The sequence below is a fragment of the Pecten maximus genome, chromosome 13, assembly GCF_902652985.1.
Source record: "Pecten maximus chromosome 13, xPecMax1.1, whole genome shotgun sequence".
Lineage (NCBI taxonomy): Eukaryota > Metazoa > Mollusca > Bivalvia > Pectinida > Pectinidae > Pecten > Pecten maximus.
In genome coordinates, this window is record NC_047027.1 from 30899522 (window position 1) to 30919653 (window position 20132).

At 36.8% G+C, this 20132-nt stretch overlaps 1 protein-coding gene across 2 annotated transcripts in view; it reads left to right on the forward strand.

Annotated features, from left to right (window-relative positions):
• LOC117341046 (tetraspanin-8-like) overlaps positions 1-18892 on the forward strand; it is a 31651-nt gene extending 12759 nt beyond the window's left edge. For both annotated transcript variants that reach the window (XM_033902863.1, XM_033902862.1), the window contains exons 2-8: positions 562-719; positions 7984-8223; positions 11168-11242; positions 11591-11707; positions 15212-15334; positions 15571-15654; positions 16371-18892. In XM_033902863.1, coding sequence (XP_033758754.1) covers positions 654-719; positions 7984-8223; positions 11168-11242; positions 11591-11707; positions 15212-15334; positions 15571-15654; positions 16371-16433 — 768 coding nt within the window. In that variant the 5' untranslated portion in view covers positions 562-653 and the 3' untranslated portion in view covers positions 16434-18892. The remainder of the gene's footprint in view (positions 1-561; positions 720-7983; positions 8224-11167; positions 11243-11590; positions 11708-15211; positions 15335-15570; positions 15655-16370) is intronic.
• The last annotated feature ends 1240 nt before the right edge of the window (positions 18893-20132 follow it).

Consider the following 20132-nt stretch of genomic DNA (forward strand, 5'->3'; position numbering starts at 1 on the left):
TAGGTACTGACCGTAGGCCGGTGGCTTTCCTCAACCTTCAAAACCTTTCACGTCCTTAAATGACTCTGGCTGTTAAATACAATAAACTAAAAATACACTTTAAAGTATCCAGATACCCAGAACACCAGTCTGAAAGGCAATGTTTGTAAACCAATAGGATCATTTAACAACAGAAGGTAAAACCAAAGGGTCATTTAAAAACAGAAAGTAAAAACGAACTATCTGTAAAAGAATATAATTATGTCGAATATTATCTTAACAAATGCTAGAATAATGTATATTATTATGTTGAAATAATTTTCCTGTATACTTTCAGTTGTGAATCAGCAGCCACAAAATAACAAATATTTATCCGCATATTCCATCTCAATTATACTAAAGAGTGTTTCCATTAACATAATCATTGATAGTGAGCGTAGATAAATCGATACTTCAGCTTTAAATCAAATCAATATTCGTCTCCTGGACAGTGATACACTCACTGTGTGACGTCTACCTTCAATATACCAGTTCTAGGTATACCATTGATTGATAATACTAACAGGTGTCCGTCTATTTCAGGTGTGACGTCATAGTAACAACCGGATACTGGTTAAGCGACAAGACAGCTTTCATTTTCCCGAGAAGCAGACGACACTTCAGTTCAATTCAACATGGTGGCAGGATGTGGCGCAAACCTCGCCAAAGTGGCGTTAGTAGTCGTGAATGTAATATTTCTGGTGAGTAGACACAGTAACGACTGTTTTTAATATCCTGTTTTGGAGTTGTTGTATCACAAAGATGTCGATCCCCATCACAACTCATTACTTATCTCAGTTCTATAAATACACAGCTGAAACTACAATTTACAACAGTGACAATCGATCTATAGGGATTGCAGATTTGTAAGGTAAACATGACCTGTGTATATGCCTTAGTTCTATAACAACGACTCCCTCCATGTTTAATCTGTTGTTGTATTGTCACGGACAGAGCGATTATTTTGTATGAAATTTGTCATTTAAAGATTTCCAAACTGATTTCGATAATAATTGGATAAACCTATTTTCAGCTTTAAAAATCTGAATTCCAGGTAGGGTGTTATTCACATTTTCACTTTAACTTTCATAAAGCAGTGGAAGAAAGCAATGACACTTCTTTCTCTTTTCCCTCCATTTTTCGCATACGAGATTACTTTAGTAGAGTACAAGGGGCTCCAATGGGATAATACTGACTTTATTCATATTATTTAAGGTTCTATGGTGGCTCTAATAGTACTGGCTATATTCCTATTTTCTGGGGTTCTTTAGGAACTTCAAGTGGCCCTTAATGTATAATACTGGCGATATTCCTATTTTCTGGGGAACTCCAAGTGGCCCTGAATGTATAATACTGGCGATATTCCTATCACCTAGAATAGTATAATGTTATAGACTTTTTATGTTTTACCCAACTGTACTGCATATTTACTCCAGTTACAAAAAAGTCTGATACTAAAACATGCTAACTTAACATTTATCCAAGGAGCAATATTGATCAGTGTATTCATAAAACGATATATATGTGTTAAAGAATATATGATATACAATTATATCTTATAGACAATGGCAAGACACAGAAAAAAAAAAGTACCGATTAAGGATCATTTCGATATATTCAATCTAATCATAATCGTTAGAATGGCCAAGTATAGCCGCAGTATATCAGACACACAAACATAGTACTGGGACTGATATACCGGGCAATACCAGAATCCCCCATAGCACCACAGGAGATCGGAATCCCCTCGGTAAACTTAATGGATATACGACGCCTGGGTGTACCAATTTAAGTTTGTTACCAAACTTGATGGATATACGACGCCTGGGTGTACCAATTTAAGTTTGTTACCAAACTTGATGGATATACGACGCCTGGGTGTACCAATTTAAGTTTGTTACCAAACTTGATTCGCAGTATGAATATATCAAAACAGTTTCTTTCAATTCTATATGGGAAATTTCAAACTATGGGAAACATTTACAGTTTGACAATTGGTAGCGTACATTAATAATGATATGGGTAGATCATCATGTCGCGGCTAATTAATGGGCGTGGTGGAACCGAGAATTAGAGGGGGCAGCATGAGGTCAGCCGGCTAATTACTTTAGTCATGCCTGTTGTACAGAAGGTCAGTCACAGGTTAGGGTTTCTGTATTACTACAGGAACCTAGGGGGCAGTTGTCCACCCTTGAGTAACCTAGGTTGGCTGGTGCACATGTTCATATATACATGTATTTAAGAGTTTTTGGTAAACGGTTGACACTTGGCATGTATTATACTTATCTTCGCATCATATAATATGCTTGTAACAAATAAGGTGATATTAAAAAATATTCCAACTCTGGCGAATGATGTACGCAATACACATTGACATAAAAAAAAGTGTCATTGTTCAGTAACATGCTTACATAAACGGTATTGTCCTCCAGTAGACAAATATTCACCGTCCATTACGACTTAGTAATCAGTCCTTTGCCCAGATATACAAGGTAATCATTCCTTGTATCTATGTATGAATGAGTCAAACAAACCTGTTTCACAGTAATTGTCAAATAGCTGGATATGTTATTATGTTTATAATGAGTAATTACTTACTTCCGTAAATCGTCGGATGTCTCTAAAACACACGCAAGATGTCCTGCTATATCTGCTAGACTGCAAAGACATTACCAAGGATCCAACGTTTTATTTTCCACGCAACTCCTACACAATATTTTCAATCTCAAGAACTCTGTCAATAAACAAAATATACTGGAAGTATTCACTTTTCACGAAAAATTTAGAGGTGGTCACCTCCATATTAAGGTTGAAGCGCCCTAAGGGGATAGGGATTCAAAATTGTAAATATAAAGGGGCTGCTCTCCCCAAATGGACCAGGGGCCAAAAGGGTTAATTTGGCCATATTGCTTCAAGCTCTCAGATTCTACATGAGGGGCCATGGTGGTCCAGTGGTTAGGTTGTCCGACACTTTATTACTTGCCCTCCACCTATGGGTACTCGGCTTTCTTCCACCTCCAAAAATTGGCATGCAAGTCCTTACATGGCCCTGGCTCCTAAGAGGACATCAAACAGAATAAACAAATCAGACATATTTAGCGTGAATCATCCTTATGTGGTTGGGATTCAATATTGTGCAAATGAAGATTCCCAGTTTTAGCTTAATCACCCCTTAGAGTGTTTTAATGATATTTGCATTTGGTCTGCATATGAAAGAAAAAGTTGGCCTTTGGGTCAGCATATTTACAAGGAACATTCGTATGTTTGCCGTGAAAGCTTCATTTTTACTCCTGTGTAGATACTTTACATATCACTAACATATCAGTAGTGTATAGTTAGTGACAAATGTAGACGTGCCGGACATGCTAATTTGACATGGATTGATTAAGGCCTCTCTTACCTGTATAGGAGTTCATTCAACTGAACAGGACAAGTGTATTATAAAGCCATACAGCCTCTGTGACGAAATGAGTCATTACATGTGATATTTCATGAAGGATAATATAGTACGATATACAGTATATATTAGTAAGTGATGGTCGTTATTGCAAGCTGTTACGCCACTCAACATAATGTTCTCACAAAAAACTATACAGGCCACAAGAGGCATCTACATTGTCAATGTATGCAATGTCCATAGGATATGACAAATGTGATAGTTTCCCGATCAAGGTTCTGGGCGGGTCTGTCAGCCTGTCGATAATTCAACACAACGATATCCTCTAACATATATTAGTAGTCACTATGCACATTGGTCAAGCGTGGGCTGAAGTCTAATTATAGATACTGCTAACTCTATCACAAACATTTGTAATTATAGCGTATAGTCGTTTACCATGTCGTTAAAAATCATTATCTGATATACTCTTACAGGCACTCTGTTTTGTTGATAGATATCATACTTCATAATCCCCAATGGGTTTATTTTTAATTTCCTTCAAATCTGCTAAGTTACGTCAACAATTCATAGGTAAATGTTTACGATACATCTAAAAATAGAACATGAACCAACTCTACGCACGCCGAGTTTATCTAATTTCGAGAAGTTTCACAGCCAATTCATGATGGCTTTTAACCCAACCTTTTCTTTGAATTCACGACATCAAGCAGTACATCTGATAGACTTTGTTGGCGTTGATCGTCTGTTGTTTTTTTTCAAAACAAACCAGTTTGTGCATAAGTGCATGACATATTCTCCGCGCTCATTTGCATGTAAAGAGTGGGGCATAGCATTAGAGATTCACAGTATTCAGTGGGTAGTTTCATCATTGGGGTATATATCCTATCATTCAATATGCTTTTATACTTTTTTCTTACTTTATGTTACGAAATTGTACCTACATTGTACTTCCTGCGATCAAAAGACTGACAGCGCTCTGCCGAAAGTGCCTATACAATGTACCTGTCCTTCCAAACCCCATTTATAGTTCAAGACAAAAATATCACGATTATTTCGGAAGAAACCAACATGTCTTTGTCAAAATCGCAATAATTTCATATTCGACCTTATATCGAAAAATAAATCTTCTGCTTGCTTAACAATTGACGAGAATGAATCACATACATGAAAATACCTGGCTGTCATTCACCTCCGGTTGTAACTATAACTTCTCTTTCTATTTTGTTTTTGGAAATCAAGAACCCCTTTGCTTAAATGATGTCGACACGAAATTGTTGGAAATATAGTTAAGATATAAAACATATACTCAATCATCCTGACCTGTTCAAAGTAAGTTTCAGCGATGAAGGGCACTGACGCTGGTACGTCTCCGGAATCCGAGCCTAGTTTCATCCTTGTTGGTGGTCCTTGGACCAATTTTATTCCTCTGCCACATCAATGACTTGTCCGCCGTTGTATGGTTATTCGCTGATGGTTGTCTTCTCTTTCGAAATGTACATGTCTCTTAGACCACTTAGACTTCCGAGGGAACACATTGGAGGAATGGACAGACGCGTACAGCCAAGTGCTGCATATTTAAAGAGAAGTTCGGAACGGACCATGCCGCATGTTATGGCGACATGAGAAACAATGATAAAATACTGTATTTCAGAAAAAACCGAATATGATAAAATCAATCTTGTTTCTTTTTAAGAGGATAATGGCACGTTTAATTGCAATTATATTCTAAACAAATGTATGGATAAATGATTTACTGTTTTGTAAAACCTTTTTGTAACAAACGGAAGCGTAGAGAATGGATACACTGGTTTTGGTACATATTTTTATTTTCTTACCAATACACCTAACAAGTTCGTGTCGACATTGATTAGGCAGAAAGGGTGCTTCATTTTCAAAACCAGAAAGAATGAGAAGTTACTGTGATAACCAGGTATACATAAAAAAAAGTGTGGTTAGTTGAGGGTCTACGTTTTATATAACTTGTTGATCCGGGGTTGGATGAGGGTCTACGTTTTATATAACTTGTTGATCCGGGGTTGGATGAGGGTCTACGTTTTATATAACTTGTTGATCCGGGGTTGGATGAGGGCCTACGTTTTATATAACTTGTTGATCCGGGGTTGGATGAGGGCCTACGTTTTATATAACTTGTTGATCCGGGGTTAGTTGAGGGTCTACGTTTTATATAACTTGTTGATCCAGACACAGACATATTTACTGAGGTGGCTATACAGATGATTCAAATCTGTGTATTATGAGGTCGCACGATTCTGATAATTACACGCTGGTTTGTTGTTGTTTCCACAAAATATTCGGGATGATAGTTTTTAGTCAGGAATTCTAAACATCTGCCTAAGAGCACTGTCAGCCTAATCAAACCACTCGCACGTTCCGCTTTAGCTACCCTCTGTACTGTTTTATCACTCACGTATTAGCTTTAGCTACCCAATGTACTGTTTTTCACATCGCCATTTTCCACTGGTACATGGGACTCGCTATTTCTTAGGTAATCATGATGAAGTGTACGTCGTAGTAAAATAGGACACACAATATGGATAAGGGGGCTTTAGAAAGGAAAACTCCATATTTGAAACAACAAATATGGCCAGCATATGTGGAGTGACTTACGCTATGCGTGTCTATCACGCGATCTCACATCTTTACAATGTACACAAGTACACATTACACTGGGACACAATGCCGTACAGATAACCCATGACTTCACCTTTGTATTTTGAAATACAACACGTTTAAACTTCCTGCTCAGAGTACAGATAGCTAGGTCGGGAGTGGTTCAATCTTACTTAAAACTCGGCCAGTTTTAAGTTGCCAAACTGGCCTATAGATTCCCCATGAATTTTTTCTAAGTTTCAGTACTCATTCGTATGTGTGGGAGATGGTACATGTTTTTTATTTTTATTTTGACTAGACTGTTAACACGTGTTACGTGCACAGTCCCGAAGTTACTGGATCAGATCTGTGTACAGTCGTGGGCGTTGAACTCTACTACTGAATGTATAACAGATAATTCATCTATACCCCATACTTTATCTCTACCCAGTACTTTATCTCTACCCTATACTTGATCTCTACTCAATACTTTATCTCTACTCAATACTTTATCTCTACTCAATACTTTATCTCTACCCAATACTTTATCTCTACCCAATACTTTATTTCTACCCAATACTTTATTTCTACCCAATACTTTATTTCTACCCAATACTTTATCTCTACCCAATACTTTATCTCTACCCAATACTTTATCTCTTAAACTTAATATATCTATACTTCATGATTTATTTATGCCCATAATTTATCTTTAACATATACTTTATTTATACTTATACTTTATCTAAAACACGTGCCATATCCTTGTATTCCATACTTTATCTAAAACACATAATTTATCTATACACCATGATTTTTCTATATCCCATACTATATATATATACCCTACACTTCATCTTTTAAACATAATTTATCTATACTCCATAATTTATCGATATCTAATACTTTTTTCTGTATCCAATAATTCATCTCTGAACCATAATTTGTCTTTACCCCATAATTTATGAATGCCCATAATTTATCTCCAACATATACCCATACTGTATCAATATGTGTCTTGTATCCGTTGAGTTGAGAATAAGTTTCCCGAATGCCTAACAAAGATCTTATCTACATATGTAATACATCTGTACATGTCTACATTCCTTCCTTTTTTGTCGCAATAGTTGTTCCTATTTGATTCTATGTAAGAAATATTTAATTTCTGTGTTCTGAAATCGGGTAAGTTTTTCGGGAAAAGTTAATTTATATTACAAAGTGGGTAATGTAAACCTTACCTAACATGATGATTTACGATAAACATACACTGTTTATTACATCATCACGACATGTGTTCCTGTCACGACTTAGGTCGATAATTACTATATCAACTCCGATATGTTGACGCGGCCCAGAAAATCAATACGCGGCCATGCCTTACCCAGCGTTGTAATCTCTGTGTTAGTTGTTTACATAAGCCGTTACCATGGTGATTATCACTGCGGTACCCGTTTGTGAGTATGACTTATCGGCAAGGAAAAACCGAGAACTAAAGTCTGTGGTAGTGTGAAATACGTCTGTATTAATTGATCGGTTTCAATAATCAGATCATTGAGTAAAACAGTTTCAGTAAAACGTATTAAAAGTAAGTGTCTACATGCCCCTACTTTAGCACTATAGGCTTAATGGTGTCATAAAAACGACATTGAAATCATGGAAACTATCAAGATATTCGAAGTTTCCCTTTAATTCGATGAACAACATGTTTTTTAGTTGTTGTTTTTTTTTTTTTGGGGGGGGGGGGGGGGGGGGCGGGGGGGTTGTCTGTGAGCCAGGTAGAATTGTTTACTCTTTAAGTCAAAATAGATCCTCTTCTGTCCGACTTACCCCGACACATCACCCTCGGTTTTTTCTCCATATATATTACAGTAGTAATACTTTGTCGTTTATTGTAATTCTACACTCGTACACTCTATCTATCAAAACAATCTATGTACACTGATATTTTGTTACAGTTGCTTGGTTTAGCTATTGCAGTAGCAGGACTTTACTTCAAATTCGGAGAAGATATCCTTCAGGATGACATTAAAAATGCATTGGATGAAATTAATCTGGACGTCGTTGGCGGAGTGGACGTTTACACACTGCTCGATCAGATGTCGAACATCTTCATTGCTGTCGGCTTCATCATCTTCGCCATTGGGTTTTTCGGATGTTGTGGAGCGTGTTGTCAATGGCGATGGATGCTTGTGATAGTAAGTAAACAGCGCCGTAGCTTCTTCCAAAGTTACATCTCTATATATGTTACTTGTAGTCCGCCATTGTAGTTACCAATGTTACATCTCTATATTTGTTTCTTGTAGTCCGCCATCGTCGTTACCAATGTTACATCTCTATATATGTTACTTGTAGTCCGCCATTGTAGTTACCAATGTTACATTTCTATATTTGTTTCTTGTAGTCCGCCATTGTTGTAACCAATGTTACATCTCTATATGTGTTACTTGTAGTCCGCCATTGTAGTTACCAATGTTACATTTCTATATTTGTTTCTTGTAGTCCGCCATTGTTGTAACCAATGTTACATCTCTATATGTGTTACTTGTAGTCCGCCATTGTTGTTACCGATGTTAAATCTCTATATTTGTTACTTGTAGTCCGCCATTGTTGTTACCGATGTTATATCTCTATAGTTGTTACTTGTAGTCCGCCATTGTAGTTACCAATGTTACATCTCTATATGTGTTACTTGTAGTCCGCCATTGTAGTTACCAATGTTAAATCTCTATATTTGTTTCTTGTAGTCCGCCATTGTTGTAACCAATGTTACATCTCTATATTTGTAACTTGTAGTCCGCCATTGTTGTTACCAATGTTATATCTCTATATTTGTTACTTGTAGTCCGCCATTGTTGTAACCAATGTTACATCTCTATATTTGTTTCTTGTAGTCCGCCATTGTTGTAACCAATGTTACATCTCTATATTTGTTACTTGTAGTCCGCCATTGTTGTAACCAATGTTAAATCTCTATATTTGTTACTTGTAGTCCGCCATTGTAGTTACCAATGTTACATCTCTATATTTGTTACTTGTAGTCCGCCATTGTTGTTACCAATGTTACATCTCTATTTGTAACTTGTAGTCCGCCAATTCTTGTTACCAATGTTACATCTCTATATTTGTTACTTGTAGTCCGCCATTGTTGTAACAAATGTTACATCTCTATATTTGCTACTTGTAGTCCGCCATTGTAGTTACCGATGTTACATCTCTATATTTGTTACTTGTAGTCCGCCATTGTTGTAACCAATGTTAAATATCTATATTTGTTACTTGTAGTCCGCCATTGTTGTTACCAACGATAAATCTCTATATTTGTTACTTGTAGTCCGTCATTGTAGTTACCGATGTTACATCTCTATATTTGTTACTTGTAGTCCGCCATTGTTGTAATAAATGTTAAATCTCTATATTTGTTACTTGTTGTCCGCCATTGTAGTTACCAATGTTACATCTCTATATTTGTTACTTGTAGTCCGCCATTGTTGTTACCGATGTTACATCTCTATATTTGTTACTTGTAGTCCGCCATTGTAGTTACCAATGTTACATCTCTATATTTGTAACTTGTAGTCCGCCATTGTTGTTACCGATGTTAAATCTCTATATTTGTTACTTGTAGTCCGCCATTGTTGTTACCGATGTTACATTTCTATATTTGTTACTTGTAGTCCGCCATTGTTGTTACCGATGTTATATCTCTATATTTGTTACTTGTAGTCCGCCATTGTTGTTACCAATGTTAAATCTCTATATTTGCTACTTGTAGTCCGCCATTGTTGTTACCAATGTTAAATCTCTATATTTGTTACTTGTAGTCCGCCATTGTTGTTACCGATGTTATATCTCTATATTTGTTACTTGTAGTCCGCCATTGTTGTTACCAATGTTACATTTCTATATTTGTTACTTGTAGTCCGCCATTGTTGTTACCAATGTTTAATATATTTGTTACTTGTTGTCCGCCATTGTAGTTACCAATGTTATATCTCTATATTTGTTACTTGTTGTCCGCCATTGTAGTTACCAATGTTATATCTCTATATTTGTACTTGTAGTCCGCCATTGTTGTTACCAATGTTACATCTCTATATTTGTAACTTGTAGTCCGCCATTGTTGTTACCGATGTTACATCTCTATATTTGTTACTTGTAGTCCGCCATTGTAGTTACCAATGTTACATCTCTATATGTGTTACTTGTAGTCCGCCATTGTAGTTACCAATGTTAAATCTCTATATTTGTTACTTGTAGTCCGCCATTGTTGTTACCAATGTTAAATCTCTATATTTGTTACTTGTAGTCCGCCATTGTTGTTACCAATGTTAAATCTCTATATTTGTTACTTGTAGTCCGCCATTGTTGATACAAATGTTAAATCTCTATATGTGTTACTTGTAGTCCGCCATTGTTGTAACCAATGTTAAATCTCTATATTTGTTACTTGTAGTACGCCATTGTAGTTACCAATGTTAAATCTCTATATTTGTTACTTGTAGTCCGCCATTGTTGTAACCAATGTTAAATCTCTATATTTGTTACTTGTGGTCCGCCATTGTAGTTACCAATGTTAAATCTCTATATTTGTTACTTGTTGTCCGCCATTGTTGTTACCGATGTTACATCTCTATATTTGTAACTTGTAGTCCGCCATTGTTGTAACCAATGTTAAATCTCTATATTTGTTACTTGTAGTCCGCCATTGTAGTTACCGATGTTAAATCTCTATATTTTTAACTTGTAGTCCGCCATTGTAGTTACCAATGTTAAATCTCTATATATGTTACTTGTAGTCCGCCATTGTTGTAACCAATGTTATATCTCTATATTTGTTACTTGTAGTCCGCCATTGTTGTAACCAATGTTACATTTCTATATTTGTTACTTGTAGTCCGCCATTGTTGTTACCAATGTTACATTTCTATATTTGTTACTTGTAGTCCGCCATTGTTGTTACCAATGTTACATTTCTATATGTGTTACTTGTAGTCCGCCATTGTAGTTACCGATGTTAAATCTCTATATTTGTAACTTGTAGTCCGCCATTGTTGTAACCAATGTTACATTTCTATATTTGTTACTTGTAGTCCGCCATTGTTGTTACCAATGTTACATCTCTATATTTGTTACTTGTAGTACGCCATCGTCGTCATCCTGTTGATGATCGTACAGATAGCCGGGATAGCACTGTTTGCCTCCTTCAAGGGCGAGGTGAGAGAATCCTCTATACCTGTGAACTGTTTAGTAAATTTGTATCCTACTCCCACCACATCAATAAGGTCTAACACTTGAAGATCAGACGATGTATCGAATGTGGAACGAAAGTAGGCTATTTATCTAGATCGAGCTGTCTCATTGGTCAACAATTATAGAAAGTATTGTTTACAGAGCTGTTAACCAATCAGATTACCTGTTGATAGATCGTCTGCTATCACGACCACTTTTGGCTCCATTTTCTTTAGTCTTAAAGAATTATAAAATATGATGCAAAATGTTCCGAACAGTAACCTCGATCTATTTATCAAACATTCATACTCCAATAAACATTTATGTTTACAGATAAACAGCTCTTTCTCCAAGGAGGCTACTAAACTTCTGACAGACAAGTATGACCGCGCCAGCGCAGATGAAGACAAAAAAAAGATTACCGAAGGCTTCAACCAGTTGTTCAAAACGGTGGGTAAAGTTGGGAAGGATGGTCTAAACAGTAAAACTGGCGTCAGTGTGGTCTACACCGTGACACTGACATTAGTGTGGTCTACACCGTGACACTGACATTTGTGTGGTCTACACCGTGACACTGACATTGGTGTGGTCTACACAGTCAAACTGACATTAGTGTGGTCTACACAGTCAAACTGATATTAGTGTGGTCTACACCGTGACACTGACATTAGTGTGGTCTACACCGTGACACTGACATTAGTGTGGTCTACACAGTCAAACTGACATTAGTGTTTTGTCTACACAGTCAAACTGACATTAGTATGGTCTACACCGTGACACTGACATTAGTGGAGTCTACACCGTGACACTGACATTAGTGTGGTCTACACCGTGACACTGACATTAGTGTGGTCTACACAGTCAAACTGACATTAGTGTGGTCTACGCAGTCAAACTGACATTAGTGTGGTCTACACCGTGACACTGACATTAGTGTGGTCTACACAGTCAAACGGACATTAGTGTGGTTTACACAGTCAAACTGACATTAGTGTGGTCTACACAGACAAACTGACATTAGTGTGGTCTACACTATGACACTGACATTAGTGTGGTCTACACAGTCAAACTGACATTAGTGTGGTCTACACAGTGAAACTGACATTAGTGTGGTCTACACTGTGACACTGACATTAGTGTGGTCTATACCGTGACACTTACATTAGTGTGGTCTACACCGTGACACTGACATTGGTGTGGTTTACACAGTCAAACTGACATTAGTGTGGTCTACACAGTCAAACTGACATTAGTGTGGTCTACACAGTGACACTGACATTAGTGTGGTCTACACCGTGACACTGACATTAGTGTGGTCTACACCGTGACACTGACATTAGTGTGGTCTACACAGTGACACTGACATTAGTGTGGTCTACACCGTGACACTGACATTAGTGTGGTCTACACAGTGACACTGACATTAGTGTGGTCTACACAGACAAACTGACATTAGTGTGGTCTACACCGTGACACTGACATTAGTGTGGTCTACACAGTCAAACTGACATTAGTGTGGTCTACACAGTGACACTGACATTAGTGTGGTCTACACAGTCAAACTGACATTAGTGTGGTCTACACAGTCAAACTGACATTAGTGTGGTCTACACAGTCAAACTGACATTAGTGTGGTCTACACAGTCACACTGACATTAGTGTGGTCTACACCGTGACACTGACATTAGTGTGGTCTACACCGTGACACTGACATTAGTGTGGTCTACACAGTCAAACTGACATTAGTGTGGTCTACACAGTGACACTGACATTAGTGTGGTCTACACAGTGACACTGACATTAGTGTGGTCTACACAGTGACACTGACATTAGTGTGGTCTACACAGTGACACTGACATTAGTGTGGTCTACACAGTCAAACTGACATTAGTGTGGTCTACACAGTCAAACTGACATTAGTGTGGTCTACACAGTCAAACGGACATTAGTGTGGTCTACACAGTCAAACTGACATTAGCGTGGTCTACACCGTGACACTGACATTAGTGTGGTCTACACTGTGACACTGACATTAGTGTGGTCTACACAGTGACACTGACATTAGTCTGGTCTACACAGTGACACTGACATTAGTGTGGTCTACACAGTGACACTGACATTAGTGTGGTCTACACAGTGACACTGACATTAGTGTGGTCTACACAGTGACACTGACATTAGTGTGGTCTACACAGTCAAACTGACATTAGTGTGGTCTACACCGTGACACTGACATTAGTGTGGTCTACACCGTGACACTGACATTAGTGTGGTCTACACCGTGACACTGACATTAGTGTGGTCTACACAGTCAAACTGACATTAGTGTGGTCTACACTGTGACACTGACATTAGTGTGGTCTACACAGTCAAACTGACATTAGTGTGGTCTACACAGTCAAACTGACATTAGTGTGGTCTACACAGTGACACTGACATTAGTGTGGTCTACACAGTGACACTGACATTAGTGTGGTCTACACCGTGACACTGACATTAGTGTGGTCTACACAGTCAAACTGACATTAGTGTGGTCTACACAGTCAAACTGACATTAGTGTGGTCTACACAGTCAAACTGACATTAGTGTGGTCTACACCGTGACACTGACATTAGTGTGGTCTACACAGTCAAACTGACATTAGTGTGGTCTACACTGTGACACTGACATTAGTGTGGTCTACACCGTGACACTGACATTAGTGTGGTCTACACAGTGACACTGACATTAGTGTGGTCTACACCGTGACACTGACATTAGTGTGGTCTACACAGTCAAACTGACATTAGTGTGGTCTACACCGTGACACTGACATTAGTGTGGTCTACACCGTGACACTGACATTAGTGTGGTCTACACAGTCAAACTGACATTAGTGTGGTCTACACCGTGACACTGACATTAGTGTGGTCTACACAGTGACACTGACATTAGTGTGGTCTACACAGTACACTGACATTAGTGTGGTCTACACCGTGACACTGACATTAGTGTGGTCTACACCGTGACAACTGACATTAGTGTGGTCTACACATGGACACTGACATTAGGTGTGGTCTACACAGTCAAACTGACATTAGTGTGGTCTACACAGTCCAACTGACATTAGTGTGGTCTACACAGTCAAACTGACATTAGTGTGGTCTACACATTCAAACTGACATTAGTGTGGTCTACACAGTCAAACTGACATTAGTGTGGTCTACACCGTGACACTGACATTAGTGTGGTCTACACAGTCAAACTGACATTAGTGTGGTCTACACAGTCAAACTGACATTAGTGTGGTCTACACAGTGACACTGACATTAGTGTGGTCTACACAGTGACACTGACATTAGTGTGGTCTACACAGACAAACTGACATTAGTGTGGTCTACACAGTCAAACTGACATTAGTGTGGTCTACACAGTGACACTGACATTAGTGTGGTCTACACAGTCAAACTGACATTAGTGTGGTCTACACCGTGACACTGACATTAGTGTGGTCTACACCGTGACACTGACATTAGTGTGGTCTACACAGTGACACTGACATTAGTGTGGTCTACACAGCATGTAGAGTCGGTGTTGCATAATACATACACGTTTGATAGAAACCTATTTGGTTTACATTAATTACAAAGCTCCTTTAAGAGGTTCATACTACAAAATATAATTAGAAATGTAATGCAATTATGATGTACAACGTGTTAATTAATCAGTTCTGTGATTATGTCAATTTACAAGTCAGATTGTCCTCAGATGTCCATCTCATAAACTTCTAGCCTTAAACAAAACTATAGAATACGGTTGTTGGTTATTGAAAAAAATGAAATATATTAATTTTGTAGGTAAAATGACTTTAAATGATGTAGATCTGATGAAATGAGACAAATCCAACTTTTAATTGAGTTGCCTCACAGTGAATCCGTACAGTGATGTTTTAACACGTTTTAATAATCTAACAGTTTCAGTGTTGCGGGATCCACAACTACACAGACATTTCATCATCTACCACCAACTTACCACCTGAGTGTTGCCCCACAACTGTAACTACATCGACTGTCTGTCCGACTAACGATGCGAACGACGTAAGTTGTAAGACAATCTAACAATGTGCAGTATCGTCAACAGGAAAATGTGAAAATACACCAGGTTGATTTTGTCCTAGTTCTTCAGCAAAAGGGTTCATTTATTTGCCACCAGATTCTGTACTGAACTTGAAACATTACAAGAATGACGCGTGTGTTATGTCTCCTATGTATACCATTGCTATACCTAATGTACTGACTATCCTCTGACCTTGTCGTTTATTTTCTGGATGTAGGGCTGCTTCACCAAGTTGGATGACTTGTTTTCCAAGTACCAAACCATCTTCATTGCAGTTGGCGTATGCATCATCGTATTCCAGGTAAATCTAAAATGTTTTCTGGGTAAATTTTGTAAGTATAAGTTTTAACAAACCTCCGCCGACAATAACTTTGCTGATATTAAATTTCCAAGACAGTATCCATAAGATAATAGGAAACGTGTTAGAAGAAACAAAAACAGGAATATAACGCCAAGAGAATTGATTTTAGAGTAATTACAACGATGGTCCTTGAATATTCCCCGTCACAGAGTTAATGTTTTATTGTTAAATATTCCCCGTCACAGAGTTATTGTTTTATTGTTAAATATTCCCTATCACAGAGATTTTTTAATGTTTTATTTATTGAATATTCCCCATCATGGAGTTCGATTTTTTAATGTTTTATTTATTGAATATTCCCCATCATGGAGTTCTCTGATATTTTATTGTTCAATATCCCCATCACAGAATTATTTAATATTTCATTGTTAAATATTCCCCATCACAGAGTTATTTATTATTTTATTGTTAAATATTCCCCATCACAGAGATATTTAATGTTTTATTTGTTATAAATTCCCCGTCATAGAGGTATTTAATATTTTATTGTTAAATATTCTCCGTCTCAGAGTTATTTAATATTTTATTGTAAGATATTCCCATCACAGAGTTATTTAATATTTTATTGTTAAATATTCTCCGTCTCAGAGTTATTTAATATTTTATTGTTAAATATTCCCCATCACAGAGTTATTTAATGTTTTTATCACTTTCAGCTGCTGTGTGTCATCTTCAGCTTCTGTTTGTGCACAGCCATCAGCCGTGAAGGTGCTGTGTAAAGATGATGGACAGCCATAGACATATCAAACCAGAGTTTATATAGATATGAATGCCACGGCCAGCATTAATATGGAGTGAGTGACAAATGTCATTGCTAGCATGCAATCAATCTTATATTTTATCTATCGGAGTGGAAGGCAAGAACAACTAAGGTTCTAAATTAAGTTTCTTTTTAATTCATATACAAATCCGAAACAAAAATTCCACAATCATTGTGTGAAATGCCATTACCAGATTTATTTCTATTTTGTCCTCTTCATTATATAAACGGTAAGTAGGGTATTTTACAGTCAAACTTCATTATCTCAAAATCCGATTACTCGAAGACGCTGACTAACGCGAAGAAAAAATTCAGTTCTGTGAAAACTCTTTCTACGTGTCAATGTACACTGTACCTCGAATATAGGGGACATGATTTTCATGACCTCAGACTTTGAGGTAGTGATGTTCGACTGCAGTCATTTGTGGAACTTGAAATCGTTTCTGGAAATCATGTTGACAGACTTTTAATGAACAATTCTTTGTACATCGTTTATATGTGTATTTCGTTCGTCAAGACACGTTCTGTTCGTCCGTCATCTTGTTAAGTTTCCATCTCGACTCTGATTTATCGTGTTAAGCTTCATCTCGACTCTGATTTATCGTGTTAAGTTTCATCTCGACTCTGATTTATCGTGTTAAGCTTCATCTCGACTCTGATTTATCGTGTTAAGTTTCATCTCGACTCTGATTTATCGTTTTAAGTTTCATCTCGACTCAGATTTATCGTGTTAAGCTTCATCTCGACTCTGATTTATCGTGTTAAGTTTCATCTCGACTCTGATTTATCGTGTAAAGTTTCATCTCGACTCTGATTTATCGTGTTAAGTTTCATCTCGACTCTGATTTATCGTGTTAAGCTTCATCTCGACTCTGATTTATCGTGTTAAGCTTCATCTCGACTCTGATTTATCGTGTTAAGCTTCATCTCGACTCTGATTTATCGTGTTAAGTTTCATCTCGACTCTGATTTACCGTTTTAAGCTTCATCTCGACTCTGATTTATCGTGTTAAGCTTCATCTCGACTCTGATTTATCGTGGTAAGTTTCATCTCGACTCTGATTTATTGTGCGATAAACGTCATAATTAACTTGTTGTTTGCTCTGTACCTATCACCTGAGAAACTGATATATCATCACCGTTGTACTAACTGTGCATTTCCAATCTATATTTTTTTTATGTTTACTCTTGGGAGTCATCTAGCACAACCTTTGACGTAAGACAATGGGGTACCATTGTTTACAGAAGTACGATTTCGTGTCATTCCTTAACACTACCAGTGGGATTTAAGGTAATGTCTCGAATGTGCCATCTATTTTACCAATTCAGAAATCGAAATTAAAACTTTTGATAACGTGCCGGATCATAGAATTCATCCGTATCTGTATCACGTGGGTAGTAGGGTATTAAAACATATATGACTAACATTTTAACTCCAGGTTAAGTGACGATGATATGTTTAAACCCTAATGCCGTTACCATAGATGATGATTTGTAGGCTAGATGACTACCTTGTATTCTCACAATGTATGTACAGTCGAACCTGTCTATGGAGGTCACTACAGTTATATATGGCCGTTATATACAGCTGGCCTTTACAGACAGGTCTGGTTTGTAAAATATAAAAAGTTGTGTGATATAACAGAAAGCCCGTACAGTCTATATATATATCATACACATGTAGTTACGTATTTGTTTGATATATTTTCTGTAAAATTCTAGGAATATCAGGTTGATATAATAGAATGTATTATAATATATGTATCAGGGTTCAGATGCTGACAACAACTGTATTATTTAACACAAGATGCCTTCATATAACCAAATAAGGATTTGCATGTTGCCTTATTGTTTTCAAGAAATAACCGAAATTACTGTTTGAAAACCAGTGGGATTCCATTTGGAAGGGAGAATCGTCGAATATATATTCCATTTATAGGAAATGGACATTATTATACAGACAATAATAAGTTTATATGTATCATATGTAGAAGAAAGTATTTTATCGTTACAAGGAAGATGTAAGGTTGAATTCATTACAGGGTTTATTACACTTGCATGTTCAACACTCCAACATATTTTTATAAATATTTTATATTAAGTGTGTCAAATTCAAAAAACTGTTCAAATTATCTGTATGATTAAATTGTGATTCTTTATTGAAAAAATGTGTGAATTAGTAGATGCTAATCCTACTGTATATGTTTACAAGGTAGCATATATGTTGAGACGGATGCTGAACGTGTACGGATCATTTTATCGAGTAAGCTTCCTATAGGATAATCACAGTATTGTTTGGAAAAACACAATCATTCGATTTTCTACGAAATCCAGAATATGACATTGTTTTGTTTGTGTAAGCGCTGTTGTATTAGAAACATGCTAAATTGTCTTATTAAAATATCATTGTGACAAAAATCGTGTTTGTTGAATCTGCAGCATGGCAGCGTAACCACCGTTGCAGGGGAGATAACTCGTTTTAAAGTGCTTGTAGCTCGAGATGGCTCTGAGGGCTGGACTTCAGTGGTCAATCATCAAACTGACCAATGCCAGCTATCCAGCTGTGTTAGTAAACACATCACAACATACGCTCTTATGACTAGCATCGTTGTGTCCACAAGAGTGATATGAAATGCGCATGTTTAACTATCGTATTAGATCTAAATAGGATCAAATAGTTTAGCTTTTTCAGAATTTTAAGTTTTGAAAGAGAAATACAGTCATAGAAAACGATATTTTTTATCACGCAAAAATACTGCAATTGTTTGATAAAACTATTAGATAATGTTACAGACCATACATTTTGCTCATCTGGGCCTAGTTTTTCAAAAGGTGATTAGGCTAATCACAGTTTAACAACAATTTAAAATCCTGATAAAATCATTTCTTGTAGAACTTACTTAACCAAATTTTATAAAACTCTAGCACTCTTCATTAATGAAGTGATTACGCTAATCACCCTTTGAACAACTGGGCCCAGATTGCTTCAAGTTTTTCTTTAAACACAATTTATTTTTTTGTTTTTGGTTTTCTGACCTTTGCCCCGGAACACTGTCTGTAATGTAATGGATTTTCATTAATAAGTCTCACTAGTTAGGTAAACTTCATGTCAACATTCTCATTAATAAGTCTCACTAGTTAGGTAAACTCCATGTCAACATTCTCATTAATAATTCTCACTAGTTAGGTAAACTCCGTGTCAACATTTCCATTAATAAGTCTCATTAGTTAGGTAAATTCCATGTCAACATTTTCATTAATAAGTCTCGTTAGTTAGGTAAACTCCGTGTTAACATTTTCATTAATAAGTCTCATTAGTTAGGTAAACTCCGTGTTAACATTTTCATTAATAAGTCTCATTAGTTAGGTAAACTCCATGTCAACATTTTCATTAATAAGTCTCATTAGCTAGGTAAACTCCGTGTTAACATTTTCATTAATAAGTCTCATTAGTTAGGTAAACTCCATGTCAACATTCTCATTAATAAGTCTCGTTAGTTAGGTAAACTCCATGTCGACATTTTCATTAATAAGTTTCGTTAGTTAGGTAAACTTCATGTCAACATTCTCATTAATAAGTCTCACTTGTTAGGTAAACTCCATGTCAACATTTTCATTAATAAGTCTCGTTAGTTAGGTAAACTCCATGTCAACATTT